The following is a 23886-nucleotide window of genomic DNA, read 5'->3' as shown; positions in this document are numbered from 1 at the left end:
GACTTTAAGCTAACATTTACAAATCAATCTCCACTCACGTTGTCACGGAGCTAAAAAACCAGACTGGATCTGGTAGAGAGCAGAAATACGTATACTTCTTCGCTCCCAAGTGCCCAGCGTCGACACTGCTCCTCAAACGACTCTGATTTCAAAGAGGTAGCTGTTACTGTAAAACGAGGATCAGAAACAGGATCAGGCAGCACGCTGGAGCTGGGAGGTGAAGCGTTCTGTCGGGCTGTCACTTTTTCTGAGGTTTGCCGAGAAGAGAGGCATAGACAGGTCATCCCCACGCATCGAGATCAGATTTACACTTCAAAAAGCAAATCCCAACAGTTTTAAGAACGGTAAGCCTTTACTAAAAGACAAGGGTAGAAAAGGAAGAGGGTTTGAAGAGGTGAAAAAGGAGGAAAGAAATTAAAGAAAAGAAACTGGATGGCAATTATCTTCTTATCTTTCAGGAGGAGTGCTTCTCCGTTGCTGTTAGTCTGAAGGTTGTGCAGAGTTTTAATCTGGCAGCTGGTGTTTGAGGCTGGTAAAGGGGGATGGAAGTCTGGGAGCTACTAAAGGCAGTGAAGAAGTGTAACAACAGCATTTTTATGCAAGCAAATAGATCTGTGTTAGTCTATTCAGCCCCCAAAATAGCTTATATACCAGTTCATATACCAAAATATCTTCGAAGAAATGTGCTTTGATCAGCTGGAGTGAGAGTTCTGTGACAGAGAGCACTGCATGCATTTTGAATGCTGAGCAATTGGGCAATGTTAGGCATTTACTTCTGCACACTTAGTAAATCCAAAAGAGAAAAGGGGCTACTGGCTCTTTTGAACCATTATGTTTCTAAAAGTACTGCGTGAAATGTCTTAGACAGTTGCTACTTGCAAGTCGTGGCAACAAAACTGAGAACTCTTTGCCCTCCCATAGCAGCTCATTACAAATGTTCCCATGATTCAACTGGGGTGGGAACAAGCTCTCTCAACTGGAGCTGGAACTAAATTCAAGTTTATCGTTCAAGATGGTCCACAGTTTCATCAGACTATGATGATTTCAATATTTTTATACTGGCCTCTGATGGTTTGGCCAGGTTTGGGGTCAGTAAGTTTTTTTTATTATTATTGCTACAAAAAAAATTCTATTTAAAAAAATGCTGTTCTGTTGAACTTTCTACTCATCAAAGAATCCTGAAAAACTGTCAACAGTTTCAGCAAAAATATTAAGCACAACTGTTTTTAATAATAAGAAATGTTTCTTGAGCACCAAATCAACATATTGGAATGATTTCTGAACAATCCTGTGACTGGAGTAATGATGCTGAAAATTCAGCTTCGTCATCACAAGAATAAATTACTTTTTAAAATATATTAAAACAGAAAACAGTTTTTTAAATTGTAATATTTTTTTTTTTTTTTTTTACTGATTTTATTATCAAATAAATGTAGCACTGGTAAGCATAAGACCCTTCTTTCAAAAAAAAAAAAAAAAATTACCGACCCCAAACTTTTTAAAGGTAATGTAACAAAAATAATAATAATTTTTAAAAATATATTACAGTCCCACCAGACAAAGCAAATGATAAGACTAGCACACTAGCCAGCTATGTTTTTATATCTTCAGGATATCCATATTATTTATATTTTAAAAATCTCAAATTTAATAAAACTAATGAGAAAGTTTATTTCAAACACGTTTGTTAATATAAGATTGAAAATAAAGGGGTCAGTAAATTGTCTTTTCGAAGCTTCAGGATATGAGATCTCCGACAGCGTTCGTATGTCTGATTCATCATCATCTCACCATTCAGTATGAAATTAGTAATTATCATTAACGAATTGGACTGGAGGAAAGACATCACACAATGAGAAATTATCTTTCAACGCCAAAGTGGAGAAGTCATGATCTTGCGCTCCGTCTGTCGTATATTCATTACTTCTCTCACAGGGACGTTTGGAGCCCTGGAGGACTATTAATTGGAGAAGGGGCAGGCTCCCAGCATGCACTACAGGGTGCCAGGTGATGGCAGACAGACAGTCCTGGCACTGAATTGATGACAAGCTTTCTCCTGGTGGAAATGACTGTGAAGGTCAGCCAAAGGAGCAAAGCAAAGACAAAATGTTGGAGGCCGACAAGAAGAAAAATGTAGTCCTCCAAGGGCAAGGGAACAGCCTTTTTGATCATGTCCTTTGTTTGAGGAACAAAAGAGGCTTTTTACCACTTGGAGTGGGTCCCCGTTACTACATAAAGACCGACTTAGTGGTTTCTGGGAGTGAAAAAGTAGAAAAAGTTGCAAAGCGCAGTGTGAGCCAACAGTAACAAAGTAAAAAAAAACAAACAACAGATTCACTATTCATTAATTTCTCACCTCTTGCCCATGAGGCTTGCTGGGTTTAGCGAGCCCAAGATTGCTCTTGTTTGGCTGCTTCTTGCGGCGGGTCAACTTCTTGCGTCCAGAGCCACCGGCAGGCACGTCTTCGGCTTGTTGGGTGGTGCTGCTCCCGCTGCCCTTGCTGTTGAGGTCCCACAAAACATCGTAATTGATCTTACTGGAGATCTTTTTCTGCTCCAGCATCTTCTCTATGGCCTCTCCCGCAGTGCTGGCCAGGATTGGTTCTCGCTTCTTGGACGGCTTCTTTGGCTAGACAAATTGGGATAAAAGTGGTTTACAGTGAAAAACAAACATTGGAGTCAGTGCTTAGATGGCTCTAATTCATAGTGAAGCGGTTACTGAAGGCTAAAAAGCATGCTGTTCATTTATTAAGTGAGCAGTGCTATCTTTTTGGGGCATCTGGGTGTCATTTAAACAGTGCATTTTCTCCACTGGGCCTTGATATAATGATGTCAGACTAACAGCTGTCAACAAAAAGGTGACAGAATCCCATAGTAGTCTGGAAAAGCAATCAAGCCCATCTGATCTGGTCACCCCTGACCATGTTCCTCTTGTACGAAAGTCTAACAAGTCTCTTCACAGTCAGCAAGTGGACAACGCTATCTGAAATTGCTATCAGACTCAAGACCTCATTAGAGCTGCAGAGCAGGGCCAGCTAATCCAACCCCAACTGGGAGTCACGGTGCAGATGTCAGAGCAGACAGGTTAAGGAGAGGCGACACTGAGAGCCTGGGGTGAAACCAGAGGAGCAATTGAAGTTAAAATGGAAAGTATGTGGTCTCCTAGGATCCGCAGCTGCTGAGTGTCTGAAGACCCTGGAATGGGAGAGAAGCCCATGTCGACACACACTCATGACTTACTCACCTTCTCCTTATAGGTCCCCTGTTCCTTCTCTTTAGCTATTCTTTCTTCTTTTTCTGAAAAAATAAAACCAAATGGGAGCACAGTGGCTTTATCAAATTGAGTGCTTTATAGTAGACCCAAAAAGCAATACAAAAATGTTGAGAAGATTAACTTCAGAAGGTCAATCTTTTAGTTGTCACAGGTATTTTTCATTTACGCATTTTTAAAAAAATCAAGACTAATCTCACAAGGTTCAATCGTGGGATGAAACTGCAGGAAGTAGTTCACTGTGCTAATTGAGGATTTAAAAAAACAAAATCCTTCCTTTCACTGATTTTTTTTATCTATGTGGCTGAGCAGTCCCTTAGTTAGACACATGCCTCTGACGTCAAATTGGGTGTTTGAGTATGTATTGTGTTAATAAATGCACAGGTATTAAGCTCTTCTTTTCTTTTTTGCTTACCTTTCTGTTCCCTCAAATACTCCTCATTTTGCTTCATCCACAGCTCTGTCTTTGCCTCCACCTCTATCTCATTCAAATGTACTGTAGAGAAGATAACAGGACTATGCTGATAAGTAATGCTAAGAGGTGATAATTCTGGGATGCAGACAGTTTAGATGCATTAGACAGTTTTTTGAACTTCACATGACATTTAGTGAGATTTGTCTTATTATCTTTCACAGTTTTGCTTCTCAAGTAATTTTTTCTTCTATGTTTTTAATATGTTTACCAGAAAACAAGACATAAATCCATAAACCCATTAATTAACATACCTTTTCAATTTCATCTTCATCAATCCCATCTAGATCTAGTTCCCCATTATCTGATTTATCTTCCACTGCAGAAAGACAAAGATACATACGTTAATAAAATGAGAAAAACCTGATGAAAGAGGAGTCTAATGTACATGACACAGTGATTACCACCAGACAGAATGCAAGATATTCAGATGAGTTTCTATTACAGAATTTCAGAATGAAACTGAAGATAATCGCCCTGCTTGACTGGAATCCACAGCTGTCAGAAATGGTACACTATACAGGAAGTACTTTGGTGGCATTCTCTCAATAATGCACGCATTGCCAGCTCTTTGTTGTGTAATTGCCATTAATAGGCTTAGCAGTGATATGAAAGGATTTTGTGTGTTCCTCAAATACTTTTCCAAATCGTCTTGAAATCCACAGTGTCACATTTATTAATCCCTAAATTAAAATCTCATACTGAGGCAAATATGAACAGCAATGTTACTGTATGCTAATACAATGCCTTTATGTTCACATAAATGTGTGTTATAAATACCACCTGAATACAATTAGCAAGTGTCTGTAAGAAAAATTTTAATATAAATGAGATCAGGCCAAGAAGAGGGAGCTGTAAATAGACATGACGAAAGAAAACAATCACAAAATAAAGAAGCATCTCTGCCTGTAAATGGGAATCTAATGGGTAGCAAATTAAAAACGTGAACTTTTGGAATGCAATAATCAAGTATAAACTATCTAAATAACATAAAAGAAACACTCTGATTCTGATTTCCATTTGTATTCAGTTTTGTGTGATCTATCCAAGTTAACCTTTACTTTTAAAACATTTAAAATCTTAAGCAAGAATTAAAGCAAACAGTGACACATGTAAAACTTTCTCTGTGACTTATTTTCATATGACAAAAATGCTTTTTCCAAATATGAAGCAAAAGTTGGCCTGAGAAAAGTGTGATTGGATTGGTGGAGCCTTGGAGGATCAGGACCAGATGTTCATTAAATGAACATAAAGAGATGAACGTTGTCTTTACTGTGGCCATCCAACTCATATTCACACACTCTGACGTTCTCACAGCAAGAGTGGCCAGGGAGAACAGATTTAAATATCTGAACTGAGACAAACGAAAATGGGTCACAATCTGCCCTCATCTCAGACTCTTACACTTGCATGTGTGAGGTTTAAAACACATCACACAACTTCAAAGACTGCAGTAAAATAGATTCTAACTTTGACTCAAACAGTAGTTTTTATTTCTTATTTTTTATTTTATACATATTTATACACTCCAAAAATTGATGCACCTCTTGATGGAAAAACATCACAACATTTATTTCCATCAAGAGGTGCATCAATTTTTGGTGAATATCTTGTAATGACAATGAAAGAGGTGAGCACTCTGTAAAGTCTATTCCAGCACATCCCAAAGTTTTTCAATGAAATGAAGGTCAGGACTCATGTGTGGTGCAAATTTATGTGTGAAAATGATTCTTCATGCTCCCTCCCAACCATTCTTTCACAATTTGAGCCTGATAAATCTTGACATTATCATCCTGGAAAATGGCTATGATACGGACTGGTTGTTTAAATGAAAAGCTACACACTCCATCTTTTAGGGTTAAAAGAACCATTGCCAAACATATAACATGCTAGAAAACAAAATAATCAATGTAATAACGATCCATCCATAGACTTATAAGCATTTGCCTATTAAAATAAAATAAAAAATTAATAAAATTTAAATTAATTAATTAAAAATGCCAAACAGCAACTTTTTTTTGGCCGAGCAGTGTACATCTAACATTACTTTAACAGTAAAATGTTATTAAAATAAATATATTATTATAAAATGAAAACAAATACTGTACATAGAATAAATATATTATTCAAATATACAAAATTTTACAGATATTTTAATAATATTCTTTAGTATAATGACAATATAAATGCATGTTGTCTTTATAATATTTATAATTATATTATCAAATTGGTCTTTATACATAAAAATATGCAGCTGCCTTAATATTTTAGTGTAAAGACTCCTGGTTAAATTTAGTTAAACTGTTTACATGCTTCATGAATAACAAGACATCCAGTTCAATAGCACAGACATTTGAAGGTAAATCTATCCTCCCCTTGAACACTGAGGTTTTTTACCAATAGTAATGCAAAGACGCTTGTCAAGTATTGCAACATGGCTGGGTGCTTCAAATGCGTTCATCAAGCAAGTGTGTAAGTATGTAGTTGTGTAAGGTATGTTTTTTCTAACAATGTACATGTCACACATTTTCAGTCAAAAGCCAGTGTCTCATATGGATTGTTTGTGGTCGCTCTTACAGCCTTCTCCACACCGTCTATTACATCTTCTCCTACTGCCTGCTCCTCCAACACCTGATTTCAAGGGGGAGGTGAATTCTAAATCTTTAGCAGGACTGTAATTGAATCCAGGTATCTCGTCCATAAGACGGAGATAGGATACTTGCTCAGGCATGGACCAACATGGGCACACTGGTCTATGAGGGAATTGGGCTTGTTTGCAGGCAGCTTGCTGGGGCTGTCACATATCAAACCCAGTGGAGCAAATCACAGCATTTCACCAGAGCAATTGCACAGCCGGCTTGGATAGAAGGGAGAAAGAAAAACAACATGGCACGATCAGGTTTCTGCTCTTTAGAAGGTTGGCGTGTGGCTGATTGGGGTTGGATAGATGATGGTAGCCTCTCGCAAAGATCTCCGGTTTCGTAGGGGGATGAAAAACGTGAAAGAAGTCACCCAAAGGTCACAGAGGCTAAGCTATGCAACCAGCATGAAAATGGTATACAACCTCAAGTCACTAACTTTTCTAGGCTTAAGGTGCAGCCAGTCAGTCACATTAGCGAAATTTCAGTGAAAAAAGGTCCATTGTCAATAGAGTATAGATGTATGAAGCTCTGTTCAGAAATAACTTTCAAGCCAAGCAGCTTTTCTGTTGGTCAGCATGGCAATTAACATAACCAACATGGATAAAATCTGCATGGGGAACTTTTTTGCTGGAAACAAAAATAAAAGCTGAAAATTAAAGCTGAAGAGGGTTAAAAGAATAGATTAAATCAGTAAAAAAAAAAAAAAAAATGTTATTATTTACTCACCCTTTTTCTTTCCAAATTTGTGTTACATCAAATTTGTGTTAACTCTTAAAATAATTAATTGGTTTGCATAGGACAAACTTAAATTAAACAAATTAGTTCAGTCAAATTAATTTATGAGTATTTAGCACTTTCTTTTTCTTTCAAGTTCTCAGAACTGATATATTATAAGTAAACTGAACTGTTTCATTGTTTTGAGTTTTATGAACTTATTTCCTTTAATTTAGACAAACTTAAGTTTAACTGAAACTGGCCTGTGGTAAATGTGGCTTGGTTTGAGAGCAAGTATGTTACATGCTTTATATTGCTGCACTCATTCAGCAAGTGCTATACCATGCTATTGTTAACACGTTAGCAAATTAGCAAGTTAACATTTTCTGAATTAGCTTGTTATAGCTAGCTAAGTTTACAATAATAAAAATGTTCACATTGAGTTTACATGGAAATTTTAAGTTAAATGTATGAATTAGTGTACTCAAACATTTCAAGTTAAGAACAATTAAAATATATGAGTACAAAATAAAAATCTGCCAGTTCTACTTTGAATTTCTTAACTTAAAAATTGAGGCAACTGATCAAATTTTTTTGAGCTTTGCCAACTTATTCAGGTTTACATTGTATCTTTTCTGATTAACACAAAATATAAACTCCTCGAACTTGTGGACTAAATTTAGAAAAAGTCATTATTCAATCATAAAACAAATATGACACAATGGTGTTTGATCATGAGACCCACGAGATACAATGATTTTATATTATTGATATCCAACCAGTGGCACCATATTTGATTTTAAAGCTTCAGAAGACTTGGATTTTCTCTATTTTTGAGATATTTGTCATTTTGGAATTCGCTCACAAAAAAGATCTGTAGAGTTTCTTCAAAATTCAGAATAATAACAGGGTTGGCAACATTTTTTTTTTTTGTGCAAACTGTCCCTTTCTACTGGCTTCTTCAAAAACTTGGCATGTTGGTTGTATGATGATATGAAGAACGCAAAACAAGATTAAATGCTCATAATGCAGTATGCTCCAGCATATTTCAATGAGAAATGAGCCTCTAATCCGAGCGTGCACTTGACTGAACCTAATCCAGATTACATAATGAATCGTGAATCATTATGCAAATAAACAGATCAGCTTGATGCTCCGCTATGAAATGCCACAGAGATGAATGAATATTGAGAGCAACATTTGCATTTTGAGACTGAGAGAACGAATGTTTGAAGATATTTATTTTAGAAGCCATTATATTTTAAACCACATTTAATCAATTTCTACTGGTGAATGAATTATTAGATTTCTCATAATGTCAACAAGACAAGTCCCTGTTCTGAAGATCCAGTGAGATTATATAAACTTTCTTTTTTTGCTGAATGCTTGAAAAAGAATCTAAAGAGCTTGTGGATTGAGAGTGTTTCACGCTCATACAAACAAAAAGGAGGACAAGGTGGAAAAAAAACCTCTTGCAATATGGCATGATAACCTCTAAGGGCCTTTTCCAACCTCACCACCTGCTCTCACTGTCTGTGCTATGGGCAAGCAGGCCAAGGAGTGAAGAGTATATGTGTGTGTGTGTGTGTGTGTGTATTCTTGTCTTCAGGTCAGCTACAGTAGGCAGCTACAGTATCTTTCAGATCAAACTAGCTATCTGCCCTAACACATTGACATTCTACACATGCAGTTAACTCTAAATGTGTATAGACTACAAAAGAGCCCTTTGCTCTCCGCTATCCCTCAACATGTTTTGATCACGTCAAACACAACCGCTTGAAAGGTTAAATGCTGTATTTGCCTGCAGAAGCTGTGCTTTCCCATGCGTCATTCAGTGAATGTCCTCCTAGACTAACTGTCATCTCCATCTACACGCAGTCTCCCATTTCTCTCCCTCGTTCCCAGAGCCACTGGCCAATCACTCAGAATCAAGCACAGCTGTCTGACTGCATGCAGACCATTGGATCGATATTTTACACATGCGAGTAGCAATGGCATTAACAACCGAGAGATGGGAAGGGACAACACTCAGAGCGCACTGGACCATGAGGCAGCATCACCATAGCCGAGGTTCAGTGCATAACAGTAAATGCAATGCAGCAATGCAGTATGGGAGGAGTTGCAAGCAGGTGTAATCAATCAGTGTCCCAGCTGCAGGAAACTCATGACATGCCCCCCTCAATACATACAGGAGGAGAATTTCACTTTTTATTTTATAACTGGAATAGGAGCTTGAACACTTTAGGATGTGTTCTTGCATCCGTCTGTGCCATTTTTAATTGTTTTCTGTTTAAAGATACACTAACCCCCAGTTTCACAGACAAGGTTTAAGCTAACCCTTTAGTTACTGTTGCTATGTCCGACAAGCCATGCCCATGGCGGAGCAAAGGGGACACTAGCAATGTATTGACAGACAAGACAGTGCAGGTTACTTTTGATATAAACAAAGTCTCAAATTTTGTAATTTTTAAAGAAATTTAAACAAATACCATTTTGTGGCTCTTTGATGTGTTGTGACAGATTGTCTCAGTAGCGCCTCAGTTAAAGCAGCTCCTGAACCGATCATCTCTTCCTACTAGTTAATTTATAGCATCAAATAAACAAGAATGAACATCAGAAGGAATGTTCTTTCCACCACCTAGACGGCGCTTCATAGAAAGATGTCAGTAAACACCATTTTTCAAGTTCAAGTCCACCGAACGTTAATCTACTAACTCCCCTGACTGCTTTGTCGGACATAACGGCGTATTCAGCTTTATGATTGGTTAGATTGCCTGTCAATCAAACTCCCGTTGAAGGGTCAATTGAACTAAGGCCTAATCCTGGCTTAGTATAAGCCCTGTCTGTGAAACGAGGCCTATATGGACATTCTTGAGTGTTACAATGCATGTCACAGTTTTTTCAGGGACTCGCAGCATGTCAGGTTTGTTGTTGGTTTGGTTCATGCTTTCATGTCTTTTATTTTGAAATTTGCCATTCATGTGTTCATGGTCTTTGTAGTTCTTTTGCTCTTTGTTATTAGTTCCAGGTGTTCTTTGTTATCATTAGGTGCATCCCTATTTGCGTACTTGTGCACTATTCTATGACGTTTTTAAGTTCAAATAGTGTGAGTAGTGCGTTCACACAGAAAATTCCAAAAAGAAAAAGGGCACTTTAAATACCCGGATGGTGCACTAAATTAACGGAAAAAACAAAGTGTGGAATGTTGGACACTTCATGCACTCAACTGTAACGACTGAGACAAATCACAATTATTTGTTATATTAAACAAGTAATTGTTTAAAACTTACTCTGGGGTCTGTCCCCATCCCCCGAGAAGACCAGCCTTAGATTTATTGCCCTGAAGTATGTGTGCGTTGCCATGTGGAAAAGCAGAGACAAAGAGAAACAGAAAACCTGCATCTTTCCTGCATTTTTCCCACAGAACACAGACTTTCCTGCATTAATTTATAGACAGACTGTTCTATAAATGAACATGCACATCCCCAGGAAATGGTATCCATTATTACTGTTGTTGTTGTACTGTACTCAGTATTGTATTCACATGTTTTATGATACATTTAAGGTAACTTCAATTATACCATGATCAGGGTCTATGGGTTCATATCGAGAAGATTTAAATGCTTGTGTATACGATATGTTGATACCTGCGTAACACATCAGTATTACAAGAATCGTTAATAGTTCCTCTTCAACAACTAATTTTAATCATGCTCTGTCATAAAAAGCCCCCATAGAGGAATTTTGCCGCTCCGAGATCCTACCCATTTCATTGGTCAGGTCAACCCTTAGGGGTGTGACTTTTCCCAGAGCTTAAAGCCAGCACGCAATGCTCCTCCCTCTCTCTCTTACTTCTCCGACAACACAGAGATTGCAGGGGCTGCCTGTGGGCCTTTGGGCCTGGGCCTGCCCTGCCCCCAACCATGTGCTTGACTAGGAGAGGGAGAACTCTTTCCAAATTAACAGCTCAAGTTGTTTCATATGTCTTTGACTAGGGGTGTGACGAGATCTCGTGTCACGAGATCTCACGAGACTAAATTGTGACGAGATTTCTCGTCGAGGTGAAAAGCAGTCTCGTGATAGTGTGAGGGTGAAATTAGGAAAGAATATGCCACCGCCGCTACGTTTACATTACGTCTCCACTGTCCTTTTGCTTTTTATAGAAATAAAAAAACATTTAATTCAGTTGGATTACGCGCGATCGCGAAAGTGAAAGTAAACGCGAGCACGTATTCAAACGCGATGTCAATACCCCACATTTTGAAAGCGGCTCCCTGATGCATGCAAATATCTTCCAATATGAAGGCTATCTTAGGCTGGGCTGTGTAGTTGTAAGCATCTCTCAGCTCTGTATCATGCTTAAAGAAAAATTTGGTCTCTATTTGCACTTTGAATATTGAGAGAGTGCTTTGATTATGGTTGCACTTATTGATTGCACTTAAGACTAAAAGAAAACTGTTATTTATTTTTATGGTAACACTTTACAATAAGGTTTCATTAGTTAACGTTAGTTAACTTTACATGAACTAAGGAAGAACAATACTCCTACACTATTTTAGTTAATGTTAATTTCAACATTTACTAATACATTGTTAAAACCAAAAGTTGTATTTGTTAACATTACTTAATGCACTATCATGAACTAACCATGAATGACTATTTTTATGTTTAACTAACATTAACAAAGATTAATAAATACTGTAGTATACTGTACTGTACAGTGCTTGAATATTGCTTGAATATTGTTGTCTTTTACTACATATGATAATTCACACTCAGAAAGTAGAACTGAAATGACATTAATTACAAGATGATTAGTTTTTAACATTTTAAATGCACCTGGAGATTATTTTTGTAATCATCTTTGAGGATTTCTTTAAAATAATGTGTAAAAATATCGTCTCGTTCTCGTGAACTCAATCTCGTGTCTCGTCTCGTGAGCTACCTGTCTCGTCGCACCCCTATCTTTGACCAATGCAGAAGATATTGGTTACAACTCCGGACTGAATCATCAAGAATTTCTCCTCAGCCGGCAGATTTATTGTAATATTAATTTTAATGTAGCTACATCAAGTTAATCCAATTAACTGATTCACATATTCAAAATTAATACTAATTAATAATCATAATGAGTTATGAATAATTATTAATATTCCCCTTTGAGTTAATTCGCTACACAACTGTCACAGCTTTAATTACGTTGTGGAGGGGGGATCAGACTCCGTTGTTTAATGACAAAATAAACGTATATATTTCATACACTACATGGATGGAGTACATAGTGCATAAGTACATAGTGTATAAATGCATAGTGTATAGTGCGTCATTTGGGACGCAGCTATTGTTTCAGTTAGCTATTTAACCTATTTAACCTGTGTCTAGCCTCGGTCTGTGTGGATTATTGAATGTATGTTTACTTGCCCCGTTCTTTGGAGGTTTATGGTTTATGTAGCTATTTCCAAGGACTATGTTTCATGTGATGATGACATTTGTCAAGTAATGGATTGTTTCATGTTAGAGCCATTAAACATCTTTTATTTGCAATTAGTTCCAGTATTCTTTTCTTGACTTCAGAGGCTACATTACACAGCATGAGCGCTGCATTTTTAAGATGTTGTGTTAAGTTCATTGAAGTTCAAATGTATTAAATTATTAGTGTTTCTGAATATTAACTTTTAGTGAGTGTTAGAATAGATGATGGCAAAGCAGTGTTAGTATTATTTATCTATATTAATATTTTGAATTAGCTTTTATTTTAGTGTAAGTTTTAGTACTTTTGTTATATTCTTGGGATATTTTTATTATTTTGTTATCCATTTTTAATTCACTTACAGTCATTTTGGCACTTCATAAACTTATTTCAGTTAGCTGACAGGCAACATTTCTATTTTCATCTAATTTCTACATTTAGCTAAGTTCTTTTTAAGTTTTTAATTTAATATGTATATTTTATTTTAGCTCTTATTTAAATTAATGCAATTTAAATAATTTTTAATAGATTTAGTTGAAGCTTTGTTTGTTTGATTACGTTTTTTACGCCACGTTAGCATCATGGCTATTTACATGGCAAACACAAAGGTCAATATCATAATCCATAAAATTTACATTATTATGTAAATATTTCAACTTAACATAAGATAGAAAATCTAAAATACATTCAGGTGATACATTTTGAAATATTCCATACAAACATGTTTCTGAATAAAAGCATTTTCTAGCAGCATCATAAAAATTACAATTGAACAGAATATGTTTAACAGTCAAGGGAACTTGACACGAAGGAGGAACTTCGCCTATTAATAAAAACCCATGGGTAAGTCTTGAGCGACCCAGTCTGCACCTAGTGAAGACAACATGGTCATGTCTTGATTTGAAGTTATGGAAGATACTTCTTTTTATACTAGGGTTTATTTCATACAGTTTATTATTTTAATTCTTATCCCTCTGCGTGAGGAAGATTCATTTAGATCCGCTCTGATGGATAGATCCGTTTAGATCCGCTCTGACGGACAATAAAAAACTCCCTGAAATTTCCTAACTCTTCCATCTAGATAGCGAAATTCTCTGTTTTTACTGTTATGTATTTGGTTCTTCTTTATGTAAAGCACTTTGAATTACCATTGTGTATGAAATGTGCTATACAAATAAAATTGCCTTGCCTTGCCTTGCCTTTAATTTTATTTAGTTAAAGGTAAGCTAAATATAAAATGGTGAAAATGTGCACGACGGAAAAAATATAAATAATACTGGCTGATAACCACTATGGTACCGATATATTGTGCATCCCTAGTAAGAACGTATCCTCTGTGAACCCCCCGTTATAAGTCCACAAGAGGCTTACATCCCTCAAGAGGCATTAGTCCCCCTTACATTTTTCACTCTTTGTTATATTGCAGCCATTTGCTAAAATCATTTAAGTTCATTTTTTTTTTCCTCATTAATGTACACACAGCACCCCATATTGACAGAAAAACACAGAATTGTTGACATTTTTGCAGATTTATTAAAAAAGAAAAACTGAAATATCACATGGTCCTAAGTATTCAGACCCTTTGCTGTGACACTCATATATTTAACTCAGGTGCTGTCCATTTCTTCCGATCATCCTTGAGATGGTTCTACACCTTCATTTGAGTCCAGCTGTGTTTGATTATACTGATTGGACTTGATTAGGAAAGCCACACACCTGTCTATATAAGACCTTACAGCTCACAGTGCATGTCAGAGCAAATCAATGTATGAGGTCAAAGGAACTGACTGAAGAGCTCAGAGACAGAATTGTGGCAAGGCACAGATCTGGCCAAGGTTACAAAAAAATTTCTGCTGCACTTAAGGTTCCTAAGAGCACAGTGGCCTCCATAATCCTTAAATGGAAGACGTTTGGGACGACCAGAACCCTTCCTAGAGCTGGCCATCCGGCCAAACTGAGCTATTGGGGGAGAAGAGTCTTGGTGAGAGTAGTAAAGAAGAACCCAAAGATCACTGTGGCTGAGCTCCAGAGATGCAGTCGGGAGATGGGAGAAAGTTGGAGAAAGTTGTAGAAAGTCATCCATCACTGCAGCCCTCCACCAATCGGGGCTTTATGGCAGAGTGGCCCGACGGAAGCCTTTCCTCAGTGCAATACACATGAAAGCCCGCATGCAGTTTGCCATGATGGTGAGAAATAAGATTCTCTGGTCTGATGAGACCAAGATAGAACTTTTTGGCCTTAATTCTAAGCGGTATGTGTGGAGAAAACCAAACACTGCTCATTACCTGTCCAATACAGTCCCAACAGTGAAGCATGGTGGTGGCAGCATCATGCTGTGGGGGTGTTTTTCAGCTGCAGGGACAGGACGACTGGTTGCAATCGAGGGAAAGATGAATGCGGCCAGGTACAGGGATATCCTGGAAGAAAACCTTCTCCAGAGTGCTCAGGACCTCAGACTGGGCTGAAGGTTTACCTTCCAACAAGACAATGACCCTAAGCACACAGCTAAAATAACAAAGGAGTGGCTTCACAACAACACTGTGTCTGTTCTTGAATGGCCCAGCCAGAGCCCTGACTTAAACCCAATTGAGCATCTCTGGAGAGACCTAAAAAATGGCTGTCCACCAATGTTTACCATCCAACCTGACAGAACTGGAGAGGATCTGCAAGGAGGAATGGCAGAGGATCCCCAAATCCAGGTGTGAAAAACTTGTTGCATCTTTCCCAAAAAGACTCATGGCTGTGTTAGATCAAAGTGTGCTTCTACTAAATACTGAGCAAAGTGTCTGAATACTTAGGACCATGTGATATTTCAGTTTTTCTTTTTTAATAAATCTGCAAAAATGTCAACAATTCTGTGTTTTTCTGTCAATATGGGGTGTTGTGTGTACATTAATGAGGGGAAAAAAAAAGAACTTAAATGATTTTAGCAAATGGCTGCAATATAACAAAGAGTGAAAAAATTAAGGGGGTCTGAATACTTTCCGTACCCACTGTATATAGAGAAGAAAAGAAATGGGGGACGGGATTAGAAAATGTCAAAAACTGGATACACACATGAGCAACACAGGTCAATGTATTAGAGCATGTGTGCTACTGTAACTGCCCAGCTCCATGGCTCCAAAACAGTAACAGTACTCATGAATGATTCAGAGTCATTTGGAAAAATTGATGAAAAACACATGCTGTCCATGCAGAGGAAATTGAGATTCTTTTGAAGCCTGAGCGTTCAACTTTCTCAGTAAAGCTGTGACTCCGGTACTGAGATTCTCAACGCTGTAAGCTGCTCATCACACTAGAGCATCAAAATATCCTGGGTTCAAAGAGATCCAAGAAAGGGAGGGTCCCAGGAAGCTTTGTTAGAACAGGCAGGTCTCTCCTTTGAGGAAAGTTCCTCTATCCTCTCAGTCGTGGACATGTTGGCTAATGCCTGGCATTTAAAATGGCAAAGTTCAAACAAGGTTCATAAAAACCACAGCAAGCCCAAGGGAAAATCCTTCCCATATTTTCATGTTTTCATTCTCTCTCCCTCTCTAACACAAACACAGACAATCTGAAATGCATTACCCAAGATCTGGTGGCCAGCCCTGTATGTGGTTGGAATATATTGAATAGTAAAAAACAAGAATTGATAATGGACTTCCAAACCCCTTTATCATCATCAGATAAAATTCATATTCCACTGCACTCACTGCTCTGGAAAATATATATCGATTAAATAAGCAGGACTCCTTGAATGCTTTTTGAGGGAGATTTCTGGGTTAAAACTGGTGAGCCGGTGGGAAGTGAACCTGAGTGAAACAGATGCTTTTGATGAAAAGGAGGCTGTGGAATGGCCAGTCACTTTCTTCACTGCAGTGAAAATGAGAGAGTGAAAGAGAGAGAGAGAGAGAGAGAGAGAGAGAGAGTGAATCTCATGTGTCCCTAGAGAACTGAAGAGACAGACAGTCTGAAAGAGTGAGACACTCCAGTACCGACAGCCTGTCAGGGTGAGAGAGGCATCTGCCAAACCTCACACATACACAGACACACACACATTCTTGGTCACTTGCTTTCAACCTCTCACTCACTTTGTCTCTGTCTGTCTCATGCGTTCCCTATTTAAAGAACACAGAATTTATGCAGACATGCACACTGCAGCAGTTTAAAAATGCACTTCCAATGCCTGCATTTTAGTCACTGCTACACTGGAATATGTAAAATAACATAAAATAAAATAAATAAAAAATGTGTTTTATTTTTAGTTATTTATTTACTGTGCTTTGTTAAAGCCTGGTTTTTCATTCCCATTTACTGGAAAAACCCAAATAAATACAATGCTTAAAAAAAAAAAATATATGAAAAATTGAAATGTTTTCCTCATCTCTCACCACACACACAAACACAAAAGCCAACATTCAGAGTGACAAACATAGTCTGCTGTGTGTATTGTTGTGAGCAGCGATTCACCCATGCTGAGTGGAACCCTATTAAGCCGTCTTTATGAGTAACTTTAAGAGGCTTTCACTCCAGCAGAATCATCACCTTCTCCTGCAAAAGGACAATAACGACGAGGGAAATGTATCAGCAAACTGCCATAGCAGAAAGAGTCAACGGAAAGTCACCCAGACAGCAGATCACAGTCTGGAACGCTTTAAAATAAAGCAGCACGGCTCCAATCTCCTACACTGGCCTGAGGAGACATATGCTGCGTTCAGATAAACCACTGCTGCTAGTCACTTAAAGCTGCAGGGAACACCTAGGTCGAGGAGTCGTCAGGGGTCAGGGTCAAAGGTTAAAAGGGAATGGCCTGAGTTCAGCTAGCGAGCAGGTGCTGAGGTCAGAGATGTGTTGCTGGAACTCGTGATATTCTGTTGAATCCTGTGACATTTTATTTTCAGAGCCGCCTTTGATGAATTTCAGTAATCTAAAGCTCTTGGTAAATAAAGTAATCTGTTGCAGAAATACACATCAATCAATGCGTCTTTACCAAAGGGTCTAACTCAATGTTATCAGTGCTTTGTGGATCAATAATGCTTAACCACATATGTGCTGGTTATGAGTAATATGATAATAACTATGCTGTTCTTTTATATATTTATCAAAGAATCCTGAAAATATGTATCAGGATTTCAGCACAACTGTTTCAACATTATTAATAATTAAATGTTTCTTGAGCAGCAAATCAGCATATTAGAATGATTTCTGAAGGATCATGTGACACTGAAGACTGGAGTAATGATGCTGAAAATTCAATTGAAAATTGTTTATGTTTAACTGGATCCTCTCATGTTATACCGCTGAATGACAATTGAAAAACAAATACAGTCATCTGTGTAAGTAAAACAAGACAGCATCTAATAACCTCGGAGTAAAGCCCCATACGTTTCCCATCTCTAAAATCATATGCTCTCTATAAACTGAAAAAAGATCAGCATAAAAACACTATAATGAGAAAGTACATCTGTGGTTTTTCCTCTGCAGTACAGCATGAAGCAGACAGATTGGAGCAGCTCTTATTAAATGTCTTAAAAGGATTTCAAAAAGCTCAAAGTGATTATGTCTGGCAGACCTTCCATCGGAGAGCTGACTTTCACAATAGCAAAGGGTTAAAGCTTTCCTAAAGATTAAACATTCACCACACTTCTTACGGTCATCCATCTTATAACAAAGAAAAAAAATCTGCTTGATATACTCAGGAAATATTTAGTTTTAACAGATAAATGGACCATGAAAGTTTGGACTAATTTAAAAAAATATTTTTAATAATATAATATTATTATAAAATTGTATCTCAAGCAATTCAAATTATTTATATGAAACAATGGAACACTAGACTCTTGCTTTTTTTGTGACCTTTTTTCCTTCCCTTTTGTGACGTATATACGATTGATACAGCTTCTCAAATGAGAAAAAAAAGTAGGACGGGACTTGATTTTTTCCACTGGGTATTGAATAGATGGATCAAATGTTGTCGTTTACTAATTGCTGCAATAGTTTCATGTCGGTGGTAGGTTGCTGGAAGGGAGGGATTGAAACTCGTCTGGCTATTGGAACACCTTATTGCCCAGCCCTCACGCCGGTGCACGTCATCAGAGAAAAGATGTTGTTGCGACGGGGATGATTAACACTGCAAACGTTTTTTTTTTTTTTCTTGTTCTGCTTTCATCGTGAACTTAAAAATTCTGGCTGGCTAATCTGATTATGCTTTCAGCTACCAATAACAACACAAGATTCCCACACTCTCTTAACGTCCATGAATTTTCTAGTTGTTTGCGACAAGAATTCATTTGAACTATTTCCAAGATTTTTCCATGACCATGACATGATTTTAATAATTTCCAGTATCAGGGGGAAGCCTTGTAGTATTTTGAGATTTATACTGTATATATATATATATATATATATTTGAAGAGACAGTTCTATGTAAATGCAGCGTTTTACTTGGTGATGTTTTAAAAAAAGATTTTTATTTTTGGTATTTGATATGCTCTGTTGGTGGTTTGTGGAGTAGCATCACCCGGGAGGGATATTTTTTTATCCCCCCGGGGATAAAAATAATTCAGCAGAGGCGGGGATACATAGACCAGAAGGGGGGAAATCCCCCCCATCCCCCCGTCCCCCCCTACAAATCGCACCTGCACTGTATATATATATATATATATATATATATATATACAGTATAAATCTCATATGGGGCTCATAAATGAACGATAGTGTTCTGCACCCACTATATAAATATATAAAAAATATTGACTGTGATATATATATATATATATATATATATATATATATATATATATATATATATATATATGCGTTACATTACTTTTGCGTTACTTTTATTCACCTCGGCTGGGCTTGCTTGTTTGTTTTTTAATATCAAAAAGAATATATATATTTGGCAAATGTAAAGGCCGTTTGACACCAAAAGTGAAATTAATAAGTTTCAGACTGAAGGAAATGCAAATTTTACACCTGTACAGTAGAGGGCACAGCTCAAACAAACCTTTCAGCTGTGCTGCCACTCTGGATTACAGAAGAATAGGATGCAGGAGAAAAAAGTTTTCAAAATTCTTACTTAACTAATAAAAACCATTGAATGAAACACAAATGTGATTTTTTTCTTGAGTCATTTTTGCTTAGTATGGTTGAATTGGGTCACAGAATGTCAGCAGCAAAGACATTGGTTAATAAAGTGAGATTAAATACATAAAGTATATTTGTGTTATTTAACATTTAGCTATTGTGGGTTTGCATTTCACTGTTTTTATTGATTTTGAGGAATACTGAATCTGTTTTTGTGCAAGTGAGATGATCAAAATGCATGCTCACATTTTTAGTCTAGAACTATAATAACCATCATGTTCTCACAACGCACACAACGACTCTGCACGTACTCACGATTTCTCTCAACATGGGAACAGGAGAGTTGTCAGTCAATAAATGGGAAAACAAAGTAACTTGCATTACTTAATTGAAAAAGCAACTCAGATATTTTGTTGTAAATTTGAAAGTAATGCGTTATTTTACTAGTTACTTGAAAAAAGTAATCTGATTACATAACTCGTGTTACTTGTAATGCGTTACCCCCAACACTGTCTAGAACTAACTTTTGCTTTTATCACAAAAAAGGGATAATCTCAGAAAAGCAGGACCTTTTTTAAGGTTTGATTGTAGTACAAGGCCACATTTTATCATATAAAACAGCAAGGATAAACACAGTATGCAGTAATGGCCAAATATCCTGTGCTGAGGAAGTGGGACACTCACTGTTTGTAGTCTCCTCTGCGATGCATTCCCGAATGGAGTCTGTTAGACCAAGGCTGGCTGCACTGGGAAGAGGGCCGAGGAGGGCTGTCAGGGGCACATGTGTGGACTGACTAGAGAGAGGTACCGTATCCTTACTCCCCTCCTGATCCTCCATCCCTCCCTGGTCTCCCTGCTCTAGCACCTGACTGAAGAACTCCTGGTTGAGATGTTGGGCTGCTGCCTCCATTTCCTCATCCTCTGGATCTTCGTCCCCAGTCACCCCAGAGGCCAAGGACACACAGTCATCATCTGAAAGGGTGTTAGAGAATAATCTAAAACCAACAGTGGTGTATCTGCACGTGCATCAGCATAAAACCACACAATAATCTCTATTAAGAACAAATCATCAGCGAATTGTACTCAGGTGAGCCTATTTGTTCTAAATAAACATGCAGAGCACTTGATTTGATCTACCTTCTCTTGCGTAGGAGGAATAAATCCCTCTCAGTTTGGTTCTGCTGCTCCCTGCCAGCTGTGTCTCAATCTCATCGCGGTATGAGTTGATCTCACCTGCAGACAACGTACACACGTGTACACATGAGCCTGAAGTCTCTGACTGACAGTTCAATCTATCTCACAGATATTAAGAATGCAACATAGATTCCTTGGTAGAGTGTGTTCAATGTTCAGATTACATGTGCTAATGGAACATATGACATATAGTCCAAATATATTTAGACCAATCATTAAAACAGCTGCTGTTGGTGAGGTGGGCGCTCCAAACCACAGGGGCATTTGTTATTCATAATCGTTGAAAAAATCTTGAAATGATTGTAGTGTAGCCGAGATAACGCACCACAGAGAGCATTCAGATGCCTTGTTGAGTCAACAGAGAGAATCAATATCTTATTCCAGGAGGACAGACTAACCTTGATATTCCTCAAGTTTCTTGACCAACTCCTGCTCCAGCTGAAACAATGACATTTCAATTAAGAGAACCATTTATGCAGCAGTCTCATATGGCTGAATCTTATATTCATAGCTTCATATCTGGTCAAACACACATATACAAACACTATTGTTCAAAAGTTTGAGGTTGGTAAGAATTTTTAAAAATATGTTTTTAAAAGATTTTTTAAAAAGTTTTTTTGCTCACCAAGGCTGCATTTATTTTGTCAAAAATACAGTAAAACAGTAAGCTGAAAATATTTAAAATGTCATTTATTCCTGTGTTGGCAAAGCTGAATTTTTTTTCAGAAATCATAGAAATCGTTGTAACATAGTAAAAGTCTTTACTGCCACTTTAACTTTATGTGTCCTTGCTGAATAAAAGTCTATCCTCTATCCTCTGTGCTTCTGTGTTCGTCATTACGTCATGTGTCCGGTCAAGGGTCTCCCGGAAGCTAGTTATTATGTTTAACTATAATATGGATATATTTTTTACAAAAAACCATCGCTTCACTTCAATTTTTTTGCTTCAAAATCGAGCCCCCCATTCACTGCCATTATAAAGTTTTGGAAGAGCTTAAATATATCTCAGATTGTGTTCATCTGAAAGAAGATAGTCATATACACCTAGGGTGGCTTGAGGGTGAGTAAATCATGGGGTAATTTTCATTTTTGCATAAACTAACCCATTAAAGGGATAGTTCACCCAAAAATGAAAATTTGATGTTTATCTGCTTACCCCCAGCGCATCCAAGATGTAGGTGACTTTGTTTCTTCAGTAGAACACAAATGATGATTTTTAACTCCAACCGTTGCGGTCTGTCAGTCAAATAATGGGAGTGAATGGGAACACAATTTATAAGAGTCAAAAAAACATGCACAGACAAATCCAAATTAAACCCTGTGGCTCGTGACGACACATTAATGTCCTAAGACATGAAACGATCGGTTTGTCTCGTGCTTATACTTCAATAAGTGCTAGGCATTACTTCTGTTGTCAGAGAGCGATCAGACCTCACTAAGCGAGTGCTGAATGCATTTGGACATAGTGGTGCATTAGAGGTAAAAAATAATATAAATACTGTTCAGTTTCTCACACAAACCGATCGTTTCGTGTCTTAAGACATCAATGTGTCATCACGAGCCGCAGGGTTTAATTTGGATTTGTCTGTGCATGTTTTTTTGACTCTTATAGATTGTGTTCCCATTCACTCCCATTATTTGACTGACAGACGGCAACGGTTGGAGTTAAACATCATCATTTGTGTTCTACTGAAGAAACAAAGTCACCTACATCTTGGATGCGCTGGGGATAAGCAGATAAACATCACATTTTCATTTTTGGGTGAACTATCCCTTTAATGCATTTGTTGCTGAATAAAAGTATTAATTTCTTTAAAAAAATCTTACTCCTGACTCCAACCCTTTCAACATTAGTGTATGTCCCATATGAGTACCTGCTGCATCTTGAGTTTTTTCTTTCCAGCAACAAAAGATGGAGGATCACATTCTTGCTCAAGGTCCACTCGCATAAACTCATCAATGGTCAGGGAACTGGTGGGGGTCTCCTCAAACTCTGTCAGTCTGGGCATCAGTGCAGAAGAAACGTTTGGCAAAATGTCATAGTACAGGTATCAAGGGTACATAATCTATCAAATGAGTTTTAACTAGGGATGCAACGGTATTATAATTCTAGGTGATACCAGTAAGTCGATAACTACATTATACAGTATTATACCACAGGGCTGCTGACCGCTTGTATTCTGATTGATTTTTTCTGATTACTTTTCTTGTGACAAGTGGGTAATAAATATTTATGGGTAATAAAACATTATGCATCAAACAGTCAGGTCACTACTTGTTTTTGTGTGACAACAACAGACAATTTCCCTAAAAATCTGCTCAGATCAGCCATGACATTCACCTTTTTCTCAGCGTGGCCTCGCACACCTTGACGACAGATATCACCTCCTTCACAGTACGACGGAATTCATGCATACGAGCTGCCACGAGCAGAGCTGGGGGAACAAGGGAGAGAAAATGAGAATAAATGTTTTGTCCCCAAACAGTATTGTTCTCAATTTGTATGACATTTCACCGCCATGCAAATAGACAATGTATGTGCCATACAAAAGTGTTGAGTTGTGCATTTCCTATAGTAAAGGAGCACTTGTAAAAAAGAATCTCTGCAGATGCTGAGGTGTGTTGTGTGATACAGTAATCCGTTTAGTGGACATTATGTAAATAATGCTGAGGAGTTGTGTTTAAGAGAACAATAAAACAATCCCTCTTCCGTTCACTGTCAACATAAAAGCTTACCTCTCAAAGACGCATCCAATATAGAGACGATATTTCTATAATTGTACGAATTTTAATCCGTATTTTACACACACACACAAATATATATATATATATATATATATATATACACTACCAGTCAAAAGTTTGGAAACATTACTATTTTTTATGTTTTTGAACGAAGTCTCTTATGCTCATTAAGGCTGCATTTATTTCATAATAAATACACAAAAAACAATAATATTGTGAAATATTTTTACAATTTAAAATTATGGTTTTCTATTTTAATACACTTTAAAATATAACTTATTTCTGTGATGCAAAGCTGAATTTTCAGCAA

The 23886-nt window shown here is 37.4% G+C and overlaps 1 protein-coding gene across 1 annotated transcript in view; it reads right to left on the bottom strand.

Annotated features, from left to right (window-relative positions):
• Positions 1–23886, bottom strand: part of brf1b (BRF1 RNA polymerase III transcription initiation factor subunit b) — a 92200-nt gene that overhangs the window by 23734 nt on the left and 44580 nt on the right. Inside the window, 10 exon segments of the mRNA XM_048206642.1 lie at positions 2357–2379; positions 2381–2629; positions 3245–3297; positions 3687–3767; positions 3994–4062; positions 20322–20609; positions 20775–20870; positions 21230–21269; positions 22706–22832; positions 23173–23266. Coding sequence (XP_048062599.1) covers positions 2357–2379; positions 2381–2629; positions 3245–3297; positions 3687–3767; positions 3994–4062; positions 20322–20609; positions 20775–20870; positions 21230–21269; positions 22706–22832; positions 23173–23266 — 1120 coding nt within the window.

The sequence above is a fragment of the Megalobrama amblycephala genome, linkage group LG11 (assembly GCF_018812025.1).
Source record: "Megalobrama amblycephala isolate DHTTF-2021 linkage group LG11, ASM1881202v1, whole genome shotgun sequence".
In the NCBI taxonomy this organism is placed as follows: Eukaryota; Metazoa; Chordata; class Actinopteri; order Cypriniformes; family Xenocyprididae; genus Megalobrama; species Megalobrama amblycephala.
The sequence above is the reverse complement of the archived record's forward strand: the minus strand, read 5'-3'. Positions and strand labels throughout refer to the sequence as shown.